We start from the raw sequence: 25473 nt of genomic DNA, 5'->3' as shown, positions 1-25473 counted from the left end.
AATGTAATGATGCTCCAGCCTGATATATCTACAGAAGCAAAAAAAGCCTATGTCTGTCCCTTTTCAGAGGTTATGAAAGTGACCCTGCTTCAGTCTCTGGTCCATGTCTTCCCTGCACAAATACCAGCTGTATGCTTGCTTTGGTCCCCAGAAGATTGCAGGAAAGGTCATAATGCATGATGACAGGAATTTCTCTACAATCCTTTTATTTTCTTCTCTCCCTAAGACATACCTGTGATAATAAGGAAACTTAAGGTATTAACCTAAGCCTTAAGGTAAAAATTCAAGTGTGATAGCTTTGTTTCTCCCCAAGATACGAACATTAGGATTGTGTTCATTGTGTCAGTGCCTCACATGTTGTCTTCCAAGTGGAAGATGAGGAGAGAGAGTAATAAATGTCTTGCTCCAAACCTATGAAAGCTATGGGCATTTGTCCTCAAAGGACAACTGAGAATATTCAAGCACAGTCATCCCCAAGTAGGCCAAAAGCCAGCATAACCAGGTTTATACTTTCCGCTGTTGTGTACGCACGGGGCCGTTCGTGGACAGGGTCATTCAAGGAGGGTCTTGGACAGAGCCAGTAGGTCCCTGCAGGACAATTCTAGCTGGCGTAGGATTGTTTTGGCATTTCTAAGTACCTGAACATATGGATATTGGGTTCCTTGGGTCCTTTTCCTGTGTTTTGGATGTGGTCTGCTGGTTGGTTAGAGAATGTACAGCCAGGAATGTTAGTTGGAAGTGTCAGTGTGGGTGGATTTTGGGTCTGTTTTAGCATATACCTGTTTTCTGCTCCCTCTCGCTTAAAAGGAGCTTCCATTTCCTTTTGGTTTCTATATAAATATGGAAATGGAACGACTCTTATCTAACAAAGTACAGATTATCAATGGGCTAAGCGACAGCCAAATCAAGTTAGGAAAAAAACTGTGTGAATAAATGTTCGGGTTTTAATAAAGGAGTGTCACAGGGACATTCTTTCTCAGGATTTTTCATAGAGGTGCACAGAGAGAAGAAAGAGAAAACAATTTCTATTTCTGCTTCTTGTTTTTTGCATGTTGAATGTGCTTGGAGAATTGTTTACCTGGGGTGATTGCTTGATTGGTGAGGATTGTTTGAGCCTGATGACCAATCCAATCCACCTGTGTCGGGACTCCTGCACAGGGTCACGAGTTGTGGGTTATTTAGATTTGGTAGTTAGAGAAAGTAGGTTTGTAGTTTTAGTATCTTCCTTTATATAGTATATTAATGTATTATAGCACAGTTATAATAAAGAAATCATTCAGCCTTCTGAACTAGAGTTGGGCATCCTCATTTCTTCCCACCGGGCTCACCTGCATTTTACAATAAAGGAGTTTTATCATTGGGATTAAAGCCAAGATCTTTGATGTGTAAGAGACAAATACATCTATTAAAAGGCATAACAGAGTGAAAAATTGCTCATAGGAAAAATTACTGAGTGTAAAACTAATAGTCAGCTGTAGAAAAAAGACAAAAAAAGGGTTCCTGTCAAATAAATGACCATCAAATGCCTAATATCTAGAGGTACAAAGTAAAAGATATAGTTAAAAAAAACAATCCTGTGTCTATGTACACAATCATGAGCTCTGACTTAACTGCCACTGCACAGAGATATATTGGGTTGTTATGAATAGTTCTCTGAAAATATCAGGTCAAGAGTTAGTGGAAAGGCAAATAGCAGGTACAAAATACTGGCAAGGGACTAGAAAGCAGACTACAAAACATCATTACCCCAGTGTTTCAACCTATGATTCATAATTCACTCCCATTTTGACTGCTGCAGTGCAGTTCTGTTTTCTCTAGAAGAGGATCAGAGAAAGGCAGCAAAGGTGATCAAGAGAAATCTGGGAGGGCCTGATGAAAGCATGCAGGTATTATTAACATTAAGAAGTTATATGAGGGGAAGAAACATTCTATTTGCCCTCTGTCTCCAGGTATTTATTACCAGCTGCTGTTGGAAACTCAGGTAACTGGAGCTGTTTGCTAGCCCTTATGGTTAGAATAGAATAGAATAGAATAGAATAGAATAGAATAGAATAGAATAGAATAGAATAGAATAGAATAGAATAGAATCTGGGATAGGAGAAAGCTGTTGTAACCCACTATTACTCATATGGGGAAACTTGTAGTAGATCTTGCTGTGTTGTGGATGTATCACTAATTTTTGCACAGAATTAAGGGCAGCAGAGTAGGTCAGACCAGGGTTTCTGCTGAGGCACCAGTTACAATGAAGAGAAACAAGATGAAGTTTAGCTTGTGGGGAGAAATTTCCCAGAATACATTGGCAACTGGGCAGAATCAGTGCTTTGGCTTGGCTCTAAAGCACACTGGGTCTCCATTCCAGCAGAAGAACAAACCTAGACTGTGTTTCGTAAGATGGGTCAAATTCCTCAAAATTGACCCGGTTCAAAAGTATCTGCTAGTCCATGACTGTGCCACATCTAAGGATTGTAGCACCTCTCCTAGACAGGAGTACAGGGAATCACATTCTGATGCTTAGTGAACACAATTCAGTTTTGTAAAATTGCCAGCCATCTATTAGTAATTCAGAGAAATGCAGAATTTACAGCACTGTTGCCGTAATTATTGGTACACATTATTTGTCACTGTCAGTGATAACACTCAAGCAGAGTTAAGGAGCATCATGAATAACTGCTTTGTCACATTGATATTGCTAATAAAAACTAACAAATTTTGGATGATTAGAAGCACTGTGGAGCCATGTCCTCAGCTGAGTATTTCAGGCGTCTTATTTGCAGTTGCTATGATCACCAATGACACGTGATCATGAGGGTCATCAGTGGAGATGAGGATCACACTTTTTTATCCCAGTACCATGACACTGAGAGGCCTCTCTGTACTGGGGCATCGTGGTTGCTATGTAAGGGCAAGTGGTAGGGTGAGACATGATCAGCCTTTCACAGCCTTGCACAGCAAGGCTTTCATTGGTGTTGGTCTTGGATTTGGGGTAGATCTGCTCACTCACAGCACAGTGACACTGCAGGAGTGGCTCTGAGGCTAGTGGGGGTGGTTTGCTAAGCAGGGAGGTTCACCTCCAGGCATCTTAGGGTTAACTTGTCACACCACTTGAGGATGGCAGCAGAGAAACTCAGGCAGAAGCTGAGTAGCTCATCTACATGCTGGAAATGGTGTTCTGGGAACATTATCTCTACCCAAACTAATTTTCCTTGTTTCTGAGCTTGCTCAGAGGTACCGCAGCATCTCTCCAAGGCATAACATTGTGTAGCTTTCTGATAGTACCTCCAGAAATCACATGGATGGTCTCTGTAAAAAATGGGAAGGAACTAAGGGTCCCTGCCAACACACTTTAGAACTGACTATGTCTTAATTTATCCATGACAGAGTGTCTTACTCAGTAGGTGAGAATTTAGCTATGAGTATATTGAGTGGCAGCCAGCTTGGAGCATGAGTCTAATTTACTGTAACTCTTGCTACATTCTGTCTGATCATTATCATGCTGAACAAAATGTTTTTAAAGTGCTTTTATAGGGTTGAGTGACTTGTTCAATAATTTATACCATTTTGCAGGGATTAGAGGATGAATTTAAGTCATCAAATAATGCCATTATGGCTCAATGACTACATTCTTTATCAGGGAAAAAAAAAATCAGTTGTAATTATGCTCAAAAAGACAGAGACCCTTTATTCAGCAGTTCCCCCAAGAACAATGATATCAAAGATGCTGATAGGTCTCTCAGCTGTAAAGAGGGCTGTCCTTCTTTGTTAGGAAGGAATAGATCAGCTGCTGTCTGCTTATCTGTGTCTTCATTGTGCCATTTATGCCACAGATTTTCAGTATGCCATGCCTTTAAACGTCTGCTCCTTGCAGAAGCCAGATATCCTTCTGCATGCAGAGCTGTGCAAACTCTTGGGGAGCCCATGGCCCCACTCAAACTGCTGGGAATTTTGGTCCTAATTTCAGCAGAGAATTTCTGTCCAAGTTCATGGAGCAAAGGAAAGGCAAAGTCCTTTTGGTGGCTATCTGGGGACCTTTTCTTACACTAAATTGTAAGGTGTCTGTCTGACCCTTATGATTAATTTAATGTTTCTTTTTTTTATTTTGTTTGTTATTATTTATTTAAACTGATAGCTGCCCTGGCTAGAGAACCAATGGTATTTCAAGAAGTTCTGCTTTCCACCAGTGGAGTGAGCATTGCAAGATTTCATTGGGCCCAGATTTTGTCTAATGCTGTCAGACTAGCAGTGTAACACAAAATTTTCATTTTCTCCTTAAAGATATCCAGTGAAATGATGAAATCCTGCTCACTCGACCTCTGAGCTGGCTTTTCAGACAAGCTTTTAGCAGCTTAAGAAGACTTATCTCAGAGAGGAAAATCAGGTCATGCAGTGTGTGTGGACAAAGACTAGATAACTGATTTGAGCAAGGGAGGAGAATACATTAAATCATCCTATATCCTTGCAAAATGACTGCGTGTACAAGGTGAGCACTGGTTGGAGTAATTTCCCCAGAGGATTTGAGAGGTGCAGGCCAGAAGTAAATATGTCTAACCATGAGGGTGTTTGGATTTGTACTTCTCTGCACGTTGCTCTCCATGTCCCACACTCATTAACTTGTCTGTATGACAGAGCCTGGTCAAAGCCCAGTGGGATCTTTCCAATGCATTTGCATTTGGCTCCCGACTCTGTTACTACAGACTTGTTGCCCATGTACTTTCTTAGTCAGATTTCTTACCATCAGATGAGAATTGTCTCGTTTCAGTGTATGCCCAAAATTAGCCCCCCACACTCCTCCAGGCAGCAGGAGAAGAGAGGCACCTCCAGACTCATCCCATTCATTTCAGAGGCCAGGCTTGGCCAGTCACCTTCTGGAGACAACAATTTGCCTTCACTCCATGAACAGCCGGGAGAGCCCTGGTGACTGGATTTGCTACCAAACTTTCTGATGGCATGAAACAAGCCTTTTTCTGGGTCCTAGATGGGATAATACAGTAAATCCTGTCCACTGCATGTCTGGGAAAGCAAGACTGTAAAGATGGCTGTCGGAATCACTCAGCACTCCTGAATTCAGATGCCATAGTAGTTGCGACACCTAATTATCCATGTATAGTAGGTGGTCCAAATAGGAGCACACAGCAGAACAGCAGATGGGGGTTGCTGCTGTCAGATTAGATTGAGATTAGATAAAGCTTAATTAACACTTAATTTTTTTAAGATTCAACCCTGATTAGTCACATAAAAAATATTACAGAGAAGCGGGGCAGAAATCACGAGGCATAACTAACATTATTAAAAATCAAGGAAGCATTTTTACAGAGCAAGACCTTGCTAGTAAGTGGTTATTCCCTGAATTTGACACCTCTTTTGTCTGGAGAACAAGATATAGATGGGAAGAGTTCTTTCACCCACCAACCAACTACTGTGTAACCCTACCCTTTCTAATCTAATTTACATAATCACACATATTTAAACACTCATTTGAGACACTTTATGTCACTGGTTAAAATTCTCATTATTTTCTGTCACTGATAGATTTGTAATAACAAGAGGGACACAGTATTTTAGAGATGTTTTATCAAGACCTCTAGATTACCTGTACTGTAACCTCAGTACAATTTATCAAGAGTTTTGGTGTCAAATCCCAAACAAATGTCATATCACAATTCCTTGCTATCCTGTATCAGACTTCTGTCATGATATTTTGAATATTCTGAATCCACAGCTTGACCCATCAAAAGATTTTTGCCCTTCTCCTAATTAACAAAGGTATGTGAAGTCTTCTGAGTCTCCTATTGTTTGAATCCACATAGTGTCCTGGTAGGCTTCTCCTGCATGTGAGTTCTAAAAACTTACCAGAAACTTTTGTGTGACCCGCAGGGAAGGTGGCTTGCAGGAATAGCCTGCAAAGCAGTCACTGAATAAAGTGTTTCTCTGTGCCAGATAGTACAAACCAGTGAGCCAAGTAAGTTCCATTTAAACATTATTTTAAGTTAAAGGAGATATGTGCTGTTTGTGGCCCAAGAATGAATCCAACTTTTGCTTTTTAGGATAGGAAAAGGATGTCACAGATTAAGACAGTTTTGCTGTAGAGCAAATATGCAGGTTTAGAGTATCTAAAATCCAAAACAATCCAAGCTTTCAATAAATGAGTGCTTTTCTCTTGCCTCTATTGTTGTCCAACTGCCAGGACTGCAAAGGGATGACCTCTGCAGGGAATTGAAATCAAACAAAGCCAATTCCTTTTTTTTTTAACCTCAGTGGTATCTAACCAACTATTTGCAGAATGTGGTACAACTCATGTTGTTCATTTAGTTCAGCTGGTTTCTCCTTTTGCTTTCTCTCCTTGTAAGCACAGTTAAGTGGTCAGCTGGGTGTTTCTATTTCACTGTTTTGTTTGAGCTGTCTGGTCCAACACAGCTCAATGGGCATTGCAGAAGCCAGTGAAAGCTCCTTACTGTACTCTTTATCACCTCAGGTCTGCCACCAGACAGTGAGAAGGATACACTCTGGCCCCTAAAAAGTCTGATACCAATAAACAGGGTCTTTTCTTAGTTTATGTGTTTATTTAACTGCGTAGCTGAGACCAGCCATGTGAAGATGAGGGCAGAACTTACATCTCCCCTATGTCTCTTCAAAGCATTGCTAGAAGACAGCACTGTGTCCCCCCTCAGCAAAGCCCAGGGCTTGTCTGTCAGGGCAGACAGTGTGAGCATAAAAGGCTATCCAGAGCCCCCTACTCCTTGATCTCTGGGGAATTTACTTTTGCCATATCCCAAATGTGGGAAATACCACAGCAAAATATGAGAGTGATTTGGCAAAGGCAATTGCATTTGTGCTTTCACTTGCTCAGAGAAAGAAAACAGGACAGTGATACCGTGTCTACCTGCTCTTTTTCAAAAGAGACTAAGTCTATTTAAAAACAGGGATGCAAAACAGGTTTTTACTACTCTTGCACAAGAATAATACAAAATGAGCAGAAGTCATCCAAGAAAGTTTTTGTTGGCACCAACCTTCCCATTCTCTGGAGTCGCACGTTATCTGATAGCTGGCATACGGCAGGCTCTGGATAGTCTGTTATTCTTTCCCACGCTGCAAGATCTGGGCAGTAAATAGCTTAAATAAATGCTAGAAGTATAATTCACTTTTTACTTCATCTGATTTAAGGAAGACTTTCCTCAGATAATTCCACCAAGGCATGCTATCCAAGGCATAACTGGTCCCTGGTGGATCAAGCTATTTTGACCTCTCTAGCTGGCTCCATTTCAGCTTTTTAAAGGTTGGAGATAACAGAAGAAACAACTCACTACATCCAAGCACTGTTGCACTTTTCTGGGAGCTCGGTGAGATGCCAGGTGCTCTTTGAAGGGCCTGTGCCATTATACAGCATTAGTGACTCCATGTCACCTTTGAAACAACCTTTTGCTCCTGCAGCAGGTAACCTCCATGCCTGGTAATGCTACCAGAGGGGCAGAGGCAGCAGATCAATTCCCCTGAAGGGGATCCTGGGCCAGGCAAAGAGCTAAACTCTGCAGGGCTGAAAGCAGAAGTGGAGGAGCTCTGTCTGGCTCTGTTACCCCTCCAAGCAAAAGAATCCTAGTACCATAAAATTGTTTGAGTTGGAAGGCACCTTTAAAGATCATCTAGTCCAACTCTCCTGCAATAGGCAGGGACGCCTTCCACAGATCTTGTTGCTCAGAGTCTCGTCCAACTTTGATGGTTAATATTTCCAGGGCTGGGGCATTCACAGCTTCCCTGGGGAACCTGTTCCAGTGATTCACTAATCTCATTAAAAAATTTCTTCATTATACTAGACTGAATCTGCGCTCTTTTAGTTTAAAACTAGAAGTGGAAATAGAGATTGCCAGTGAAGACTGAGGCAAAAGGTTTCTGAGGATCTTATAATCCATTCTTACCACTTTGCCCGTCATGTTCATTGAGGGGATAAAGATTTTCTTATCTTTCCTTTTCTGGCTGACATAGCTGTATAAGCCCTTGCCAAGTTCAGCTCCAGCCACACTGGCCTTCCTGACACCATCCCTACACATCTGAGAACGGTTCCTATACTTTTCCTGGGATCCTTGTTCTTGCTTCCACTACCTGTGTCCTTTAATTTGACCAGCAGATCCTGACTCATCCATGTTGGTCTCTCATGTCCCTTTGCTGACTTCTTGCATCTGGGGATTGAGAGCTCTTGTACTCTATGGAAAGCCTTCTTAAAGATCTGCCAGCTCTGTTGTGATCCTGTGTCCCTGAGGGCAGTTTATCATGGGGGTCCTATTGACTAACCCTTTAAATGGCTGGAATTTTGCTTTCCTAAAATTCAGGGTCCTGACTTTATTCTTTGCCTGACTCTTTGCCAAATACCCAGAGAAGTATTTGGAACTGCTGGGTTACCTGAGAAAACCACACTGCTTCCTACATCCTGAGATCATAATGAAAAATCAGTCAAATCCCAGGAGTGTTTTTTAGGAAACATAGTATTTTCACATTTTAACAGAACTGCTGTTGGCACAGAGAGATGAGATACAGGTAGATTTGTCAAACCCTCAGGGTGCTGCAGCCACTGGCACCATTTTATCACAGTCATCAAGACTGTGAGGGCATGGCAGGAGCTTAGGTTTATGTCAATTCCTGCAGATTAACTCTCATCAAATCAAGTTGTTTTGGAACAAAAACAGTTGTTGTTATAAATGAAGGAGAGGGAGGACCATAGTTGGGGTCATATGATAAGGACTTATTTAAAACTGTGTAGATGGGGAGTCAAAGCTGCTCTGTTGAACCATGTGTTGTGCACTTGCACCAGTGCCATGGGCTGTCCCAGTTGGAAACCATTTGGTTTCATTCCACTCCCTGCTTCTGTGCCCATTGACACTTGGCTACCAGCCCCAGATGCTGATTTTGGTTAGCAGCAGTCATTGTCCTGGGATGGGTAACTGGGAACAAAGAGATCCAGCTCCACCTGAGGCATGTCCCTTCTGCAGCTTCAATCAGTGCAGGGAGATGCTGGTCAGAGCCATTTTTCACACATTGCTTTTCAGTGTTGGCCATTGTCTGCCATCAGAATTCGGAGCTGTTGGTGTTAGAAGGCTGATCCCAGGAGGCTCCAGTTTAAGGATGCTCATGTTCTTGCTGTGTATTCTCAGCAGGAGAGATTTGATCTTGGTATGTGTCTGACAATCATGTCACCCATGTTGTGCTCATTTGAATTGAAGTCTTTGGCCCCAGTGATGCAGTTTTTCTGTTGTTGTTATTGTTCTGCGTGTTTAATTATTTTTTCCTTCTTCATTAAATATTTTGTTCAGGTTGCCTGCTCCCTTCTCCTGCAGAAAAAAAATAGCATTTATGTTATTTGCTTTCCTTTTTTTATTTCTTGAGGAAAAATTCCATATTATATCATTTTTTTTCTTTTTTTTGGAGGGGGGGCTTGTTAATTAGAAGTGACACAAATTTGCTTAAACTACAGACAATTAATAGGGAGGGTGAATCATATATTATATACCTCATTCATTTGGCTCCATGGAATCCCAGCAGCCTGGGTCTCCACAGCAGCCTCTGGAGCACGCCTCCCTGTACAGTGCCCACATACCCTTTGGTTTACTGTGACTGTCAGAGTTGCTGCCAGGGGGAAATATGAAGATAAGGCAAGATGCCAAAAAAGATACACTCACTATATGTAAGCCTGCTACTGGTGTTTTTCTTAGTGCTGCTTTGTAAATTGAACGTTGAAATATAAACATGTATGTATGAGAGAGTGACCTATTACTGAATTTACCCGGAGCTTCCCCTTGCAACACTCTCATTTCGATTGAGTATGGCTTTCCTAAGTGGGCTGAAATTTTATGTATCGACCTCAGGCTAGATAATTTTTGTGAAAGATAATAAACATATGGCAGCGAGACAAGAACACTTATTGGATTAATAAGGTATACATGTACACAGATAATATATACTCATGGTAAAGATACAGAGAGATAATCACAAGTGTTTCATTCAACTAGTTTAGGAAGTTTTCACTGCCTCAGCTGGAAATTACCACTCCTTAGTGGAAGCACAGAGCCTGCAAGTATGCACGTACCTTGTCTGTAGTACTAGGCAAAACAGGTCCTCTCACACCAGCCCTTGTTCCAGCTGGAGGAGGGGCAGTTTCTTCAACCTCCCTCATTTGGTTTCCTGCAATTGTGTGATGATAAACTAAAGGGCTTGGCTTGTTGTAGTGTAGATTAGTGTAGTGTAGAAATTGCACATTGCAGCCATTGCAAATTGTAATGCTGAAGTAGAACAAATCATTATGTGTTTGGTTTTGTCCAAAACCAGATAGGAGTCTTCATCATTCGTGCTTATTGGCAAACTTATTTCAGAATAAGAGCTCATGAGGCATTCAAAAACAGATGTCCATGCAGAGCACAGGATAGTCTCTGCTCAAGTACATCAGTGGAGGCTCTCTACTGGTCTCTCTGAACAAGGTATTTTGTCAAAAAAATGTAAGATGAGGTCACTGGAAGCCAAGAGTGCCACTGTGCCCCTGTGGCTGGATGGAGATCAGGGAGGAAATTCTAGCCCCGTTGAAGTCAGCTGGAGTTTTGCCATTGTCTTTGATGGAGCCAGCATTCCTCTTCTGATGCAGACATTTCACAATAACCTCCTCTGTTAACTTTCAGCATGTGCATGTTATTTTCATTACAAATAAACAAAATATTTCTAAAATGGACACCTTCATATATACAGTATGCTAGAAGATGACATTAAAAGTTCATCATGGTACGCATAGTAAAACACTAATAATCCATCCTTGATGTCTCTGGGAAAAATTCTGACATGAACAAATCTTCTTTAGGTTATTTTGCTTGAATATACAGCAATCAAATTTACAGCTGAGAGTTTATTATTTTTGCAGAATGCACATCCTTTCCGAATTTGCTGTGCTCAGAAATGGAGACAAGACATTCATCTGTGTGCTTGGCTTTGGGAAAAGACATCCCTGTGTGTCGGGACATGGGCCCTGGTATAGAGCAGACAGGAAATCTGCCAGACTGCCTCTGCAGGAGGCTGCCTTCAACACGTGCAGCAAGGAACAAGAAATGTCCTAATGATTAATCACTGTCAACCTTTGTTCTCATTAAAGACTTGATTGTCAGACAAGGCTGGTAATGAGGCGCTGTTCCTGGGTCTGCTGCTATGCGATTGTGCAAGGCTGAATCTGAGCCTTACACCCTGCAAGATGCAGCTCCCACTTTGCCCAAGTTTAAGGAGTTGGGGTTGGGAACGTTGCTCTAAGAGTGCCTGCTAGTGGCTATGGGGCTGTGCAGCTGTCTGGCAGAGGATTATGGCAGGGCTGCAAATAAATCTGAAAATACGTTCACGAGGATCTTGGCTATAAGCAGCTTCCCTGTTGGTGTTGAACAGACAAAGTGCTGTAATAGCTTTCTATTAAGAATTGCACAAATAATTAACTATCTGTCAAAGTGAGGATTGGCTCCTTTCAGGGATTTACTCACTCATTTTTATGTTTGAGATTGTGCACAGTGTTACCTATTTCTGAAAATAGTTCTGGGGTGCACTTAAATTTTCATTGTGCAAAAAAAAATGTATTTTTAAAAAGCCTGAACTCCCTGTATTTTCCAGTGAGAGCTGCAGCAGTTGGGTTTGCTGCAATACTTATCTCTCTGCATGCTGAGTACCTGTTGCATCACTTGATGTCCAAACATATCACTCCAATGGGTGACTTACACCACAAGGATGCAGAAATCAGGTGTGCTCCCTACTGTCAGGAGTGGTTCCAGTTTCAGTGTCTGAAGGGATTAGTCCACATTTCCCGTTCAGGCTCCACCATTCAGTTTGCTGAAGGAGTGACAGTTTGCTGAAGGAGCATTTGCTTCTTTTCCCTGGTCCCTTTCTGGCAGACAGACTGGGCTTGTGAAATTGCAATGCTAGTGTCCATGTTTCCTTGTGTATGTGCCTTTTTGGAAACATGGTTGGCCCTGAAATTTTTGTCCTGAGAGCTCAGATGTTCTCAGGAGAAAAACACAGGAGATAGTCCCGTGTGGCTGAGCCAACTTCTTATAAACACTTCACAAAATTCCTGAAAGGAACTATTTTGCAGCCCTCACCCAGCTGTATCTCTGGATATTAGGCACAGCAAAACCAGCTCTTGGGATCGTGCAATATTCAGGTTTTTCCACATGCTGTTTGAACATATAAAGGCAATCTTCCTGGAATGCATAAAAACATTCTCTGACAGATATTAGGGGAAATTCAGCCTATGACAGTATCTTCCACCTGGTAAATTTGGGAGGCTTTTAGGTCACTCTATACAACACCCTTAGAACGTCATTCACTTTTGCTTGACGAATCATAGGGTGTTCACACACTCTTCCAGGCATCTTACTCCAGTGTGACTAGAAGCATCCAAAATGAGGAGTGTATGGGAATGTTCCTATCATCTAATCTGGGTTCCTAATTCAGTTATCTAAATTAAACATCTGAAGCCTAATTATACAGCCCCATCTCCCTGTATAGTGAAGGGAGAGCTGCAGCAGAGTTTGGAGATAATCTGCTCTAAGTTTTTTGTTAGAGACCTAAACTGAGGAGACTCACTTCTATGTTGTATATCCCAAATATGAAAAAAGGCTGAATGAGTTTGAGTTGCTCAGGAAGATACTGTTTTTCACTTCCATCAAGCTGGACTAGCAGGAAAGTGAGGGAGAATCTGCTTGGCTGTGTCTCTCCCCAGTCTGTCTTGTTTCCTTATACACAGATCATATCCTCAGCTGTTGCAGGCGAGTTTAACCTCAGCACCTTTTTGGTGCTCTCACAGTGTCATAGCAAGCAGCCCTCTGCACTCCAGTCAAGAGTGGGAGTTATTCCTAAAAATATGAAAACTAGCTTTTAACTAGAGATGAAAGAGTTCTTATTTGACAGACACTCTGCTGTGGTCCTGCTGGAGTTTTGTTTTCTTGTCTGAGGCAAGGACACAAGCAGGCAGTGCTGGGAGTTCAGACAGCCATGAAAAGCCCAGTATTTAGCAGAAGGGGGTGTATCTGCTTCCATTAAATGCAGCAAAAAGAGGTGGCTCAGAAGAGAGCTGCTAGGTACTAAGACTGGCTGTTCAGCAAAGCACCCTGTGCTCAGCTTCCTAAAGATGCATGACTCAGACCAGCTCTTCTCAATAAGCCCAAGTGCTTGGCCCAGCAGCTGCAGGAGAGCCTCAGTTTGTGCCAGTGGAAAGGAGCATGCCAGCTGGGGCTGTGGAGGCTCTCATCAGGGGCTCACAGGGCTCTGCTCACAGCAAGGCTCACAGCCTTGCACTACTCTGAAACAGTGCAGGACATGGTTGAACCATTCCCCTTCTCCTCCTCATCCTTCTCCTCTTCCTCTTCCTCCTTCTCCTTTTCCAAGTGCTCAGTTGTCCAGGGTGGCTCGCAGTCAAACCAGAAAGACCCTGAGAAGCTCACACTGTGGGGGCAGCCACTGGTCCCTTGAAGAAACCCACAGAGGAGCCTTTTCCTTCACCATCTAAGCCTGCAGCGAAGAGCTGCACAAGCCCATGATGCCAAGTAACACAAACTGCTTGTGAGTGAGGACATCATGCATAGGTTCAGTCACCAGATGAACATGACTTTGCACATCCTTTCCCCTGGAAGCATCTTTTTGTAAGCAGGCATCTGTCACTGAGTAGATTTCCATAAATGGATCCAAAGACTTTTCCTTTCTTCTTTAATTCCTTGTTTCTTTAAGCCAAAACTGATGCAAAAGAAGAGCAAAAGTCAGAGCTGTCACTTCCGATCTGATGCAGAGCACAGAATGAGTTGCCCCATAGAGGAACAGAAAGGTGAAAAGATTTCCCCATCTCCTTTTTTGAAGGGAAAAATCTTCAAGAAGCAGAAGCTCATCTTGTGGCACAGATGTCAGGGCTCCTGGCTGGGAAGCAAACAGCCTCTGTGGGCATTGTGGTTTCATACAAAATTGACCATTGTTTCTCTTCTGTACCATCAAAATTATTCATCAATTCAAAGCTTTTCCAGGAAAGAGGGGAAAGGTTTGCACATCCTTTTCCAGCCAACTGTTCTTAAACCACTTCTAAACTAAGAATGCAGAGACATAAGCTTGCAAAAGGCTTTCAGACCTCCTGACAAGCTTTGTAGAAAGAGGAGAGGAGAGGAGAGGAGAGGAGAGGAGAGGAGAGGAGAGGAGAGGAGAGGAGAGGAGAGGAGAGGAGAGGAGAGGAGAGGAGAGGAGAGGAGAGGAGAGGAGAGGAGAGGAGAGGAGAGGAGAGGAGAGGAGAGGAGAGGAGAGGAGAGGAGAGGAGAGGAGAGGAGAGGAGAGGAGAGGAGAGGAGAGGAGAGGAGAGGAGAGGAGAGGAGAGGAGAGGAGAGGAGAGGAGAGGAGAGGAGAGGAGAGGAGAGGAGAGGAGAGGAGAGGAGAGGAGAGGAGAGGAGAGGAGAGGAGAGGAGAGGAGAGGAGAGGAGAGGAGAGGAGAGGAGAGGAGAGGAGAGGAGAGGAGAGGAGAGGAGAGGAGAGGAGAGGAGAGGAGAGGAGAGGAGAGGAGAGGAGAGGAGAGGAGAGGAGAGGAGAGGAGAGGAGAGGAGAGGAGAGGAGAGGAGAGGAGAGGAGAGGAGAGGAGAGGAGAGGAGAGGAGAGGAGAGGTCTATTTTAAAAAGTTCATATATGTGTTAGAAGCCAAAACATCCCTTCATTTGTATGAACACAAATCAGCTGCAGCAGGGGTAGTGAAAGGCAAACTCGGTCTTAAATGCTTTGTTTTACTGCTAATTTAAACATTTGAACATAATGTTCTTTGTGATGCTTATAAACAAAACCACAGTTGTGCTACCAGCTCTGAGGAGCTCTCACTGTCTGCCTTTCTGCATTTCATAGGTTTTATATGTCACTGGAACATCAGATAATGTGGTGCATCACATCTGCTTTGTATGTCGAGCATCACCATGCTGAGGCTTCAGTTCTGGCAGTGCAGATGGAGTCTTGTGGTGGTTGGTGAACACTAACCCAGCCCCAGCTGGCACCGGGGATGGCCCTAAAAGGGCTGTAGGTCGTTTGTAGGGCTGGAAGAACATGGAACATAAATGAGCGGGGCAGAAACTGGGGGTAAACCCAGGTGGACATTTGTACCTGTTGGAAGTGTGATGCTTCCAGCCTGTCCCTGACACCTGGCTGGCTGCAGGGATGCTCCCGATCATGTTCCCTCCCTGGGGGCAAAGGGGACAGGTTACCTTCCTCTTGCAGGGAGACGAGGTAACACCATGCAGGCAAGCACTCAGGGCTCCCCAGCTGGAGGGATGCTGGGCTGCCTCTGCAGCCTGCTGGGCAGAGGTGCCCCCGGGCAAGGAGACAAGCATGTCCCACTCTAGATTTCCTTTGGTCAGGGCTTTCTAAAGTTAAACCACATGAACTGCAGCATGGGAACCCAGAAATGGCATTAAAAACCAGCAGCTCTAGATGTGTGGACTTGTAGTAAAGCTGCTGCAGTAAAGGTGGGCTTAGAGCAGGATGAAACAGTTTAACAAAGCAGGGTAACTCCACCCAAACCTGCCCTTCCTGTCAGGGATGTCAGAAGGCACACTTTGTCCTACGTAGGGGCAGAACCCCACATCCCTGACAGCAGTGTAGCCCTTCTGCTGTTTGATTTGCAGTAATGGAAGCACAGGGTGAGAGCAAGGCTCCATAGCACTGGTTCATGAAGGGTCAAACTGCTGTGCAGCTCGTCTCCTGATTTATTAGGAAGCTGTTCTTCCTTCTCCCATTGCAAGGGGAAGATCAGCAGGCAGGAGAAGTAACACATCGTAGATTCATAGGCTCACACTGACATTTCATGAACAGCAGAGAAAGGACCAAATTCAAAAAACCCCCAACCTGGCTCCAAGTTGATGATTTACACTGTTTTCTCAGGGTCTGTTTGCCAAGCAGCTGGTGTTTTGTGCCAATGGCTATTACAGAAGAGCTTTCTTTGATAGATACTGTGAATGAACACTACACAGTTTATCTTAAAACAAAATCCTCCCCACTGCTTACATGGGCTGGTAGGGAATGAGGGAAAGAAAAATTTAGGCTTTGTTGGTTTCTTTACGTAGGACTGAAAGCACATTCGGGGGAGCCTGCACTATCTGTGCAAAAACACAACAGATGAATTCTATTAATGGATGGAACATGTGGCTGGGTTCAAGCTAGAGTTGTCATTTGAATATAGAAGTCAAAGCCAATTTATTGTAACATATTTTTCTTTTCAAAATATTTTAGGAAAGACAAAAAAGTTTGCGCAACAACTTGGCAAGCAGGTCTGTTGAGAGGAGGTATTTTCTATCTTGCAGCTAACATAAGGGCTGAAAAATGTGGCAGTGCCGAGCAATCCTAGATTCCTTCTGGAACTGAAAGAAAGTGTGCAAGATATAATTGTGTAAGAGCCCAATAAATTTGAAGGGTGGGTTTGTAACACTGCCTTGGGGGCTGCAGGTGGCTCCAGAAGAAAGTCAAGTTTTTTATTTCAGTAACAGTCTTTGAATAGTTTATCTAACTAGCTGCGCACTCGTGTGGCCCCATCTAGAAGCCACCGAGTTATTTTAAAATAGAAATACCCATAACAATCACTGTGCTTCTTCCATGCCAGATGGTAAAAAGATAAGTGGGATTAGTCTGTAGTGAGTCTATGTGTTACTGGGGAGGGGAGGGATGCAAAAGCTAAGGCACAGGAATGAGCTTTCCTGGAGTTTCCAAAGCATTAAATATCAGTGCTCCATGGTCTTCAGGGCATGGGTAGGCTAGCAATCCTTGTTTCAATGTTGGTCAGCCTGTATTTGCCCAAATGCGCTGGGGGACAGTGGCCATAGAGCAGAGCTTTGCTAGGATAGTAGCCCAGATCCTGGCTCCACACCTCAGTATTGAAAGAATCGCTGCGCAACAGGGAGCATCAGACTCCTGCTGTGGGGTCTTGTGTTGCAAGGCAAAAATGCTGCTGCCTCTTAGGTTATACAGAGTTATGTGGTTGGTTCTTATGGTGAATTGCAGCCAAGTGGGGTCAGAGAATGGATGTGTCTCCTGACTGTCGTGACCTCTTCAGTGTATCCTATTTTTTTTGTAGCTCTGTGGCTAAGAAATACATGGGTATCGAGTGATCCAATATAGGCTGAATATTTTTCTCTGTGTCCTGAGAAACATTTGGTTAAGTCCCAAGGACTAAACACTGCTGGGAGCAAGTAGGCAAAAAACACATTGCTGCCAAGGGAAATAATGGCCAAGAGAGAAGATGCAGCATACTGTCGTTCCATGTACATTCTCATCTTGTATGAGCATGGTTTGAGTCCTCATGTACTTTCCCCACTGCCTTCTAAGATGACTTTTTGCCATCCCTTCATTATGGAGCTGCACACTGGGAAGAGGAAGCAGATCAAGATCCCTCACAAAGACCAGAGAGACCCTAAGACTGTCTTCAGGGTCCTTCCCAGTTACACCTTTATTTCACTGAGGAAGCTTATACACTCTAAGCCTATTTAAGCGTGTTACTAATGGGATTCAATTAGCAGTCTCTCAGAGACTGCTCTTGTCAGGGAGATGATGGGACAAATGAAAGCAGCACCATTCACCCCACTGTGAAGTATTAACTTCCCACCCCTGTATTTTCTAAGAATAGATGCCACTTCTACCAATAAGTCTGCAGCTTCTCGCTGCTGTTCACCAGATGGTAGGAGCCAGCAGACGCTGAGTTTGTTCCCTTGTGGTCAAACAAACTGCTCTACAGCCCAATGCATGTTTCCTGAAAGATCCTCACGACAGCTCTGTTACCTCTGTTAACGTTTCCCAAGCTCCTGGTACAATATTGAGGTTTTCCACTGGAACCACCTGGCACATTGTCAGAGTCTTTCCTGAGGGATGAAGTTACTCAATCCTCTTCTTACTTTGTCGTAGCCTTTGTATTGGTCACTTGTCCTGAGAGTCTGTGGGCTGTGTCCTGAGCTTCAGCTAATTACATAAAAAGGATTATTTCCTTTTCTTGACACTTGTTATTATTTTCATCCTTCACGAGCCTTTTCTTCTGTTTCAGGAACAACATTCTGTGGTAGGCCAGGGAGCTGGCCCCACTCCAAGCTCCAGTTCTTGCTCAAATCCAAACACTGGAAGTGGTTACATGAACTCATCCCAGCAATCATTGTTGAATCAGCAGCTGATGGAAAAGAAACAGGCTCTGCAACGGCAAATGATGGAGCAAAAACAACTCCTTCTACAGCAGCAGATGTTGGCAGAAGCTGTAAGTTTACCAATTTCTTATTTTACATGGAAAATATTGTCATAAAAACAATAGAAAAGAAAGATTAGACAGGGAGAAGAAAGGCCCCTAAAACTTCAAGGTTGTTTTGGCAGTGCCTAGAATTTCAAGAGTGTGCCTTGTATTTTTCAGCACTTTTCTAAGCCTTTTTGAAACCTTTTTCAACATGTACGGAACAAGTTTCCAAACTACTGCAGTTTCATTACAAGAACAGTCCAAGCATATGCTTGGTTTTGAGACATATGAATATTGTCCATGATTTTCCTTGCAAGATAAACCAAGGGGCACTGCTAGGCTACTTTCACCTCAGAGGAAAGTTTACTTCCAGGATCTGTCACCAAGGCAGCATAGTGTAAAATGCCTGTGTGTAAACCAGGATCAGGTGCCTTGATTTTGGGATTCAACACAAGTTTGTGTGCTTCGCTGGGATCACATATGAATCCTACATTCTCTGGTTTTATTTTTGCATTTCTAGGTATCTGTAGCCAGTTCTCTGTCCTTTGGTATCTGAGAGACTAGGTGGGAGTTTCTGATCATTTTAGGAGACATGGGGGATTCTATAAAGGAAATATTTCTTGACTTTTTGATTCATGCAGAAGAAAAAAGAAGTTCAAAGTCAGCTCTCTGTGCTGCAGTTTTCTGTCAGAATTTTTAGCTGAACAAAATCTTGATTTTGTTCTTGATCTCAAATAGCTTCTTTTAAACAAAACTGAAATTTAATCAGCTTGGCTTTGCTTTTGTATTGTGTGCACAGAAATATACATAAAGCTTGCCTACAGTTTTTACATGAATTGCAGGGATTTCATGGGAGTCTGTCTTCCTCACAAGGATTCAGGTTGAGCAGGATATAAAAACAAACCTTGCAAATCCTAATCAGAGCCCTCCCTCCCATCATGAATTGTGAAGATGCTGTAAATAACATGAGGGGTCTTCTCCCAGTGTTTTTAAGTGCTCCTGGGAGAAAAAATTTGTCATTGCAAGCCCCCAGCCAGGTAATAATTGGCATTGAGTCCATGATTCTCAGAAGGCCAATCTATCACTTTATTATACTATATTTATTAAGAAACCCATCACACTCACAGATTGTCACAATACAGGTGGATCCAATTGGTCCTTCAATCTCAACACCATCACCATTGGCCAGTTAAGAAATCACCCTTTGGTAAGCAAATCTCCATAACACATTCCACATGTTCACAACACCAGGTGCAGCAAGTGAAGACAAAAATTGTTTATCATTCTTTCTCTGGTCTTCTTACATCCTTCCCTAGGACAATGCCTGGGAAAGTCTGTGCTTGCTCTCTGTGGCCAGAGAGCTGCTGCCATAGAAAATACAGATTTTTCACTAGAAAGTCCATATGCATGCTGGTTTTTTTTATCCCCAGATTACTCCAATGGACTTGCATCATCAGCCAGGGCCTTTTTCGCACTGACAAGCTGATTTGCCAGTCTGGCAGTTGTGCCCAAAACCTGTGCACATTGCAGAAGAGGTGTGATGCTGTCCCAGCAGCTGTCTAGTAAAGGCACATGTGCACCAAAGTCACAATTTCCGTCCATGGGGGCACTTATTACAAGGAACCAGGTCTCATGGGTGAGCAGTAGCACTCTGGAGGCATCAAACCACACTGATGCTGATGAGAGATTTGGCATTGACTCTATTGCCTGCTCTTTCCAGATCTTTTATGAGCACAGGGCAGTCAGTCAGATTTCCATTCAAGGATTTGGATTTTTATCTTCCTCTCACCAGAGACATGCTGCTGGCAAGCTCAAAACCAAAAAAATCTCCCCAACTAATATTTTTTTTCCTGGAATCTTTCCTTGCTGTCCTTGCCCCAGCAACTGGGAGTTCTTGTACTCCCAATGTAAGAGGAAAGACAGCACCTTGTAAATGTGCTGCACAGGGCAATGTTTAGTGGCATGGAAACAGCCAGCCCAGCACCATCCTTGCTAAACCATGTGTCCTGCTGGTATCCCTACTGAGGAGAGCTGGGGGGAGAAAAAGCAAGGATTTTGCTGGGTTTTGTGGTCACCCCTCCAGTGTCAGAAGGCAGAGTGAGGGAGGGATGGGCATGGCTGTGGATGAAGATGAAAAGCTGAAATTGGAATACACTTTGTACTGCAGTGCAGACATGGACATTGCTCTCAGAGGCTGAGAGGAAAGTTGAACCAGACTCAAACACAATGCAACCAGCAAAAAGATTTCCATAGGTGATGGCACAGTTTCACAAGTGACTGTCCTGTGGACCAGACAGAGTGAAAGGAAGAAATACTTCAGTTTTGTACCTACTGAGAAAAGAGAGAGACTGGCAAATCACAGATGCAGGAAAGCATAAAGAAAAGCAAATTAATGTAGTTCTACTCTAATCCTCTAGGAGAAAATAACTCCACAAGACCAGCTGAACAGACACTTGACAAGACCACCACCAGATTATAAAGACCAAAGAAGGAATGTGGTCAACATGCAACAAGCAAACCAATATCCTGGTAAGTACCCATGGGCTCAATGCAACTCTTTGCTTTCTTCCTTCCTTCCAGATGGAAGGCCACCTGGAAGAGCCATGGATGGGATGACTGGGGCATGATTTTCTGGATATCTGCTTCGATCACTGCAGAGGCAGTGAGGGATGGCTGCTGCCTTCCTGTGCTATTTACTTCACTGTCCTGCACCACTGAGAAGTGCTGGTGTATGATCTGTGCTTCATCCAGGCTGACACGGCCTCTCTCAGACATGGGGATGGAGGAGTTGGTACCCCTCCCATTAGCACTGTCTGGGACAGATGTGCACCCAAATACCTGATGCAAAGATGTCCTCTTGACTATGTAATCTCACTGTGTTCAGATGCTTCTCTCACATATGTGCTGCATCTTAGCTCAGAGACTGAGATGAGAACCATCCCTCCCTTCAAATGGCAGTTCATGTACAGTGTGAGGACCCTCATACAGATTTTTAAGTACCCCACATGGCACCATCATGGGTGGTACTTTTGGTCTGTTTAACAGGCCATGGTTGTGGCCTTAGTGCTGCTCTACAAGCAGCATTTCAGCAGATCAGGCAAACAGTAGATCAAGAGCCTTTGCTTTCTGCCAGAACTGCCCAGGCCAGGAAATGCCCAACACTTCAGCACTAGCCCTTCGCTTCAGCTCTTGTGCCCTGACCTCCTGGGACAGTCTAGTTTTTGAAGCACAGGATTGTTTGTTTGGCTTTTCCTACTGTTAACCTTGCTGGATGGCTGAAGGCCACTCAGAAAGCAAAGGCAGAGTAAGGAAAAAATGCTGAGGAGAGAGAAGGTGGGAGAAATATAGCAGATGGGACCAAAAGTGATTGTGTATGCAAGTATAAAAAGAATTCTTTGCCTTCAAGTATATTTTTGTATGCAACATGCTAAAGAAAAAAAAGAGGTTGGTTCTTTTTGTTTCTCCATAATTGTTGGATTTGCAGATTCAGCCAGTGATCTGAGCCTTTCCTTCTTACTGTCCTTTACAGCACAACTTTTTCAGCTTCTATTATTATTTTAATGAGCTCTGAAGGGCAGCTTACTCACATGCCACCCCTCTGCCCAATCTGCTGGCTATTGGGACACCCAGCCCAGCTCTGTAGGGATGGGCTAGGTTGGGCTGCTCAAGCAGCATTCATGTACTCCTTTGCTCTGCTTACAAGTTCTAGCAGTGATAAGCTTGCTGCAGCCTGGAAACTGCTGCTTTCCAATGGACCTGGGTGTTAATCTTCTCCAGTAAACTGGCTCAAGCATCCCAGTGTAATAGCCCACAGTGAGAGCCCTGCTCGCTAGCTTGGTACCTCCTGTACTTCCAAAATAAATGTTTTGGCAATCCCAGCAGTTTGTTGAGGAATCTTGTGATTTGGTGTGTTGTTTAATGGTTTATTCCTGGAACCAAATGATTAACTGAGACTCTTGGCTTTTACTTAAAAACAATCCATTTATTTCTAGCCTGAGAGAGAAAATGGAAGCGAGTGCAGTCACATGTGTGAAAGGCTCCAAAGTGAGTAGATCACTGTTGTTATGTGGTGGCTCCTGTTGTTGTTAATCTGATGGAGTCTTTGCCAATATTGTGGTATTTGGAGTCCCATCTCCTCGGATTGAAACATGTGGGAATGGTAGCACTTATCCATTCAAATCTCAAGTCCCTGCTGAGTGAACCCCAGGAGAAAGGGGCAAGCCTTGGAGAAAGGGCTGTGCTGGGAGCTTCCAGCAAAGCTACCAGAGGGAGTGATTAGGAAACTCTTGCATAAGGGAGTAACAGTAGGGAAACTGTTCCCTTTTTCTGGGAATAGCTTTGCTCAGATCAGGGAAGAAGAAACAAAAAGCTAAATAAAATTGCACAAGCCGGAGAAACTTGGTTGAGTATTTTATTTCTCTATACTTTTCCTCACAGTGCCATGCCATGGCAAGAAACCTCCAAGAAAGGAGCAGGTGAATTGGGTAGGGAAACTTTGTCTAAATTGCCATAGCCTGGGGTGCCCAGCTGCTGTACACAGTGCTTCTGGGGAAGGCATTTCTTCCCATCTGTAAGAAATAAGAATGGGAAATACTTGGGTTAAAAATAAAACCATAAAAATAGCAAAACAAAGAAAGATGAAGCTTTGTCTTTTGGCAACAAGTACAACCCCTTCCCAAACACTTGTGTTCTTTAAAAAGTGTAGCATTTGCAAGGGCAGTGTGATGGTAACCCTGGGATCTCCTCAACAGCTGACAGGGTCACCCCAGTGGCAATGAAGTGACAAATCTACAAACTTGTTGAAGCTACAAACTTGTTGTTCAGCTTGAGGGAGAGAACCATCTCTTGAAATGCCACTGAATTCTGTACTATTCCTCCTCTTCAATATGGCCTCATGGGAGCTAAAAATCAGGGACCCATCCATATCATCCCTGAAAAAAAATGACAGGATCACAGAAAGTTTTGGGTTGGAAGGGACCTTAAAGATCATCTGGTTCCAAACCTTCTGCCATGGACAGGGACACCTGTCACTAGACCAGGTTAGTCAGAGCCCCATCCAACCTGGCCTTGAATACTTTCAGGGATGGGACATTCACAGCTCTTTCACTAGTCCTGTGTTTCACCACCCTTGAGTAAATTTCTTCCCTATGTCCAATCTAAACCTATCCTCTGTCAATTTAAAGCAATTCCCCCTTGTCCTGTCACTGCATGTCCTTGTAAAAAGTCACGCTCTCTCTCTCTCTCTCTCGTAGCCACCTTCAGGTGCTGGAAAGTACCAGATCACCTCAAAGCTTTCTCTTCTCCCACCTTAACAACCCCAGATCTCTCAGCCTGTCTTCATAGGGGATATTACAGTTGTTCCAAACATGCACAGCCCAGCAGCAAAGCCAAAGATGGGGCTAATCATGTGGTTACCAACTGAGCACTGATTGTGGGAATGTGATTGTCCCTGCTGGGCTAAAACCAGGTAGACTCCCCATAGCATATCCTGTCCCAGGGGCTGCCCAACTCAGGGACTGAATTTAGGTACTTGAGTTAGGACAACACAATTCTTAGGATAATTGGAGCCTGTTTGTGGAACAGGCTGCCTTCCAGGATAGGGGGAGCTTCTTAATTTAGGTGTCTATGTTTATATTGATGTGAAACAAGCACTCTGGTTGTGGAGTCACACTCAGTGTTAATAATGATTTGGGAAGAGTTGTTTTTTTTTTAAGTCCTTAAGGAAAAAAATGCATCCTTTGCATCCATTACTAAGTGGAAATAGTATATGTATAAAAATAATGCAGAAAAAGCAGAAATATACAATTTTTTCTTTGGTTTCAGTCTGTGGGAGCTGAACATCATTATGGCAAAATTTTAACAGGAACAGTATAATAAACAGCTGTTCTTAAACATAGACTTTTTAAATATGTATGCTCATGACTTGTCCAAAAGAGTTTTAAAAGAGCTGGCTGAGAGGTTCTCCGAATTCTTAGTGTCACCTTTTATTTAGTCTTGAAACACCAAGGGAGACTGCTAATGCCATGATAAAAATTAAAAGTCTAAGTAGGTAATAGCAGCTCTAGTAGCCTAATGCAGAGCCAGCAAATCTACTGAGGAGAAGATACAGCCCAAATAATAAAGAATTTATGAAGGGGAAGATGTAATTAATTTCAAGCAACATGAGCTGATGTTAGAAGAATCTTTCCAAACTTGCATGGTATCTCTTTCAATGAAACCACAACTTAGAGGCAATAGTTGTTCAGGTTATGTGTCTTAAAGCATCTGACTTCTTACTGCCTATTTTGATTAAGAAACCTGAGCGACACACAATTAACATAGGTCAAAAGGAAATGGCTGACAGGTCTCCAGATACCACTGTGAGGAGGCTGTGTGATTGAAACTGGATAGGCAAATATTGTTTGAGATGATGCTGAACTGGAAAAATAGAGCTTACTTTACATCCACATTGGAGATGTGCAAAAGTTATTACTGTGACCAGCCATGATATACAGTTCTGAAATCAAACATCAAAACCTGTCAAGTTCTGAGAGGAGCTCTAAAGGACCAAAGGACTGGAAAACATACCACACTCTGAGACTGAAGTATTTAGAGAATGCTGCAAGCATGACAGAGTCTTGAAGCAGTGTGTAGTAGGAAGGAATTTATGATGGACCAACTAATAAATTTAATCACGCAGACCAATATATAATAAGATTTGGTGATTAAGCCAAAGTTAGTCAAATTCCATCTGGTTTTGCCATATGTACAAAGGATCAAGCCAAGGCAGTGTCTCATGCCCAGCAATTTCTTTTAGTTACACCCTATGAAATAGCAAATCTCCTCCTTCCTCCTCTGGGAAAGGCTCAGAGAATTCCTGAAATGCAGTGGTACCTTGGTAGCAAGCTCATTTGACAGTTTTTCTCACACTTTGGGGGCCACCCAAAGATGTGTGAGAATTTAGCTTCTACTGTGCCATGTGGCACAGATTTCCTCAGCTGACCCACACATTGTGTGAAGAAACATCTCCTTTCATTTGCCTTGAACCTGACTTTTTCAAGCTGTGCTTCTTGTAGGGTTTCTACTGGAAGCAACAGTAGCAAAGGGAATTACACTGTGGAGCAGCTGATTGTGTACAGAGAGTGTTCTCTACAGTGCCATCTACACTGGCTGTGTTTAAAAAGTGGTTGGTCTTTTTCAACCATTCTCTCAGGGACTAATTCGGTCTCGCATTGCATAAGCACTCAGACCTCATGGTGTAAATGACCTACTGT

General features: G+C 43.3%; 1 protein-coding gene across 2 annotated transcripts in view; it reads left to right on the top strand.

Annotated features, from left to right (window-relative positions):
• Positions 1-25473, top strand: part of MAML2 (mastermind like transcriptional coactivator 2) — a 207998-nt gene that overhangs the window by 179918 nt on the left and 2607 nt on the right. For both annotated transcript variants that reach the window (XM_021536551.2, XM_021536553.3), the window contains exons 3-4: positions 18044-18247; positions 20638-20749. In XM_021536551.2, the coding sequence (XP_021392226.2) occupies positions 18044-18247; positions 20638-20749 (316 nt within the window). The remainder of the gene's footprint in view (positions 1-18043; positions 18248-20637; positions 20750-25473) is intronic.

This window comes from Lonchura striata, chromosome 2, assembly GCF_046129695.1.
Source record: "Lonchura striata isolate bLonStr1 chromosome 2, bLonStr1.mat, whole genome shotgun sequence".
Taxonomy (NCBI): domain Eukaryota; kingdom Metazoa; phylum Chordata; class Aves; order Passeriformes; family Estrildidae; genus Lonchura; species Lonchura striata.
Note: the sequence above shows the minus strand (reverse complement) of the source record. Positions and strands in the feature narration are given on the sequence as shown.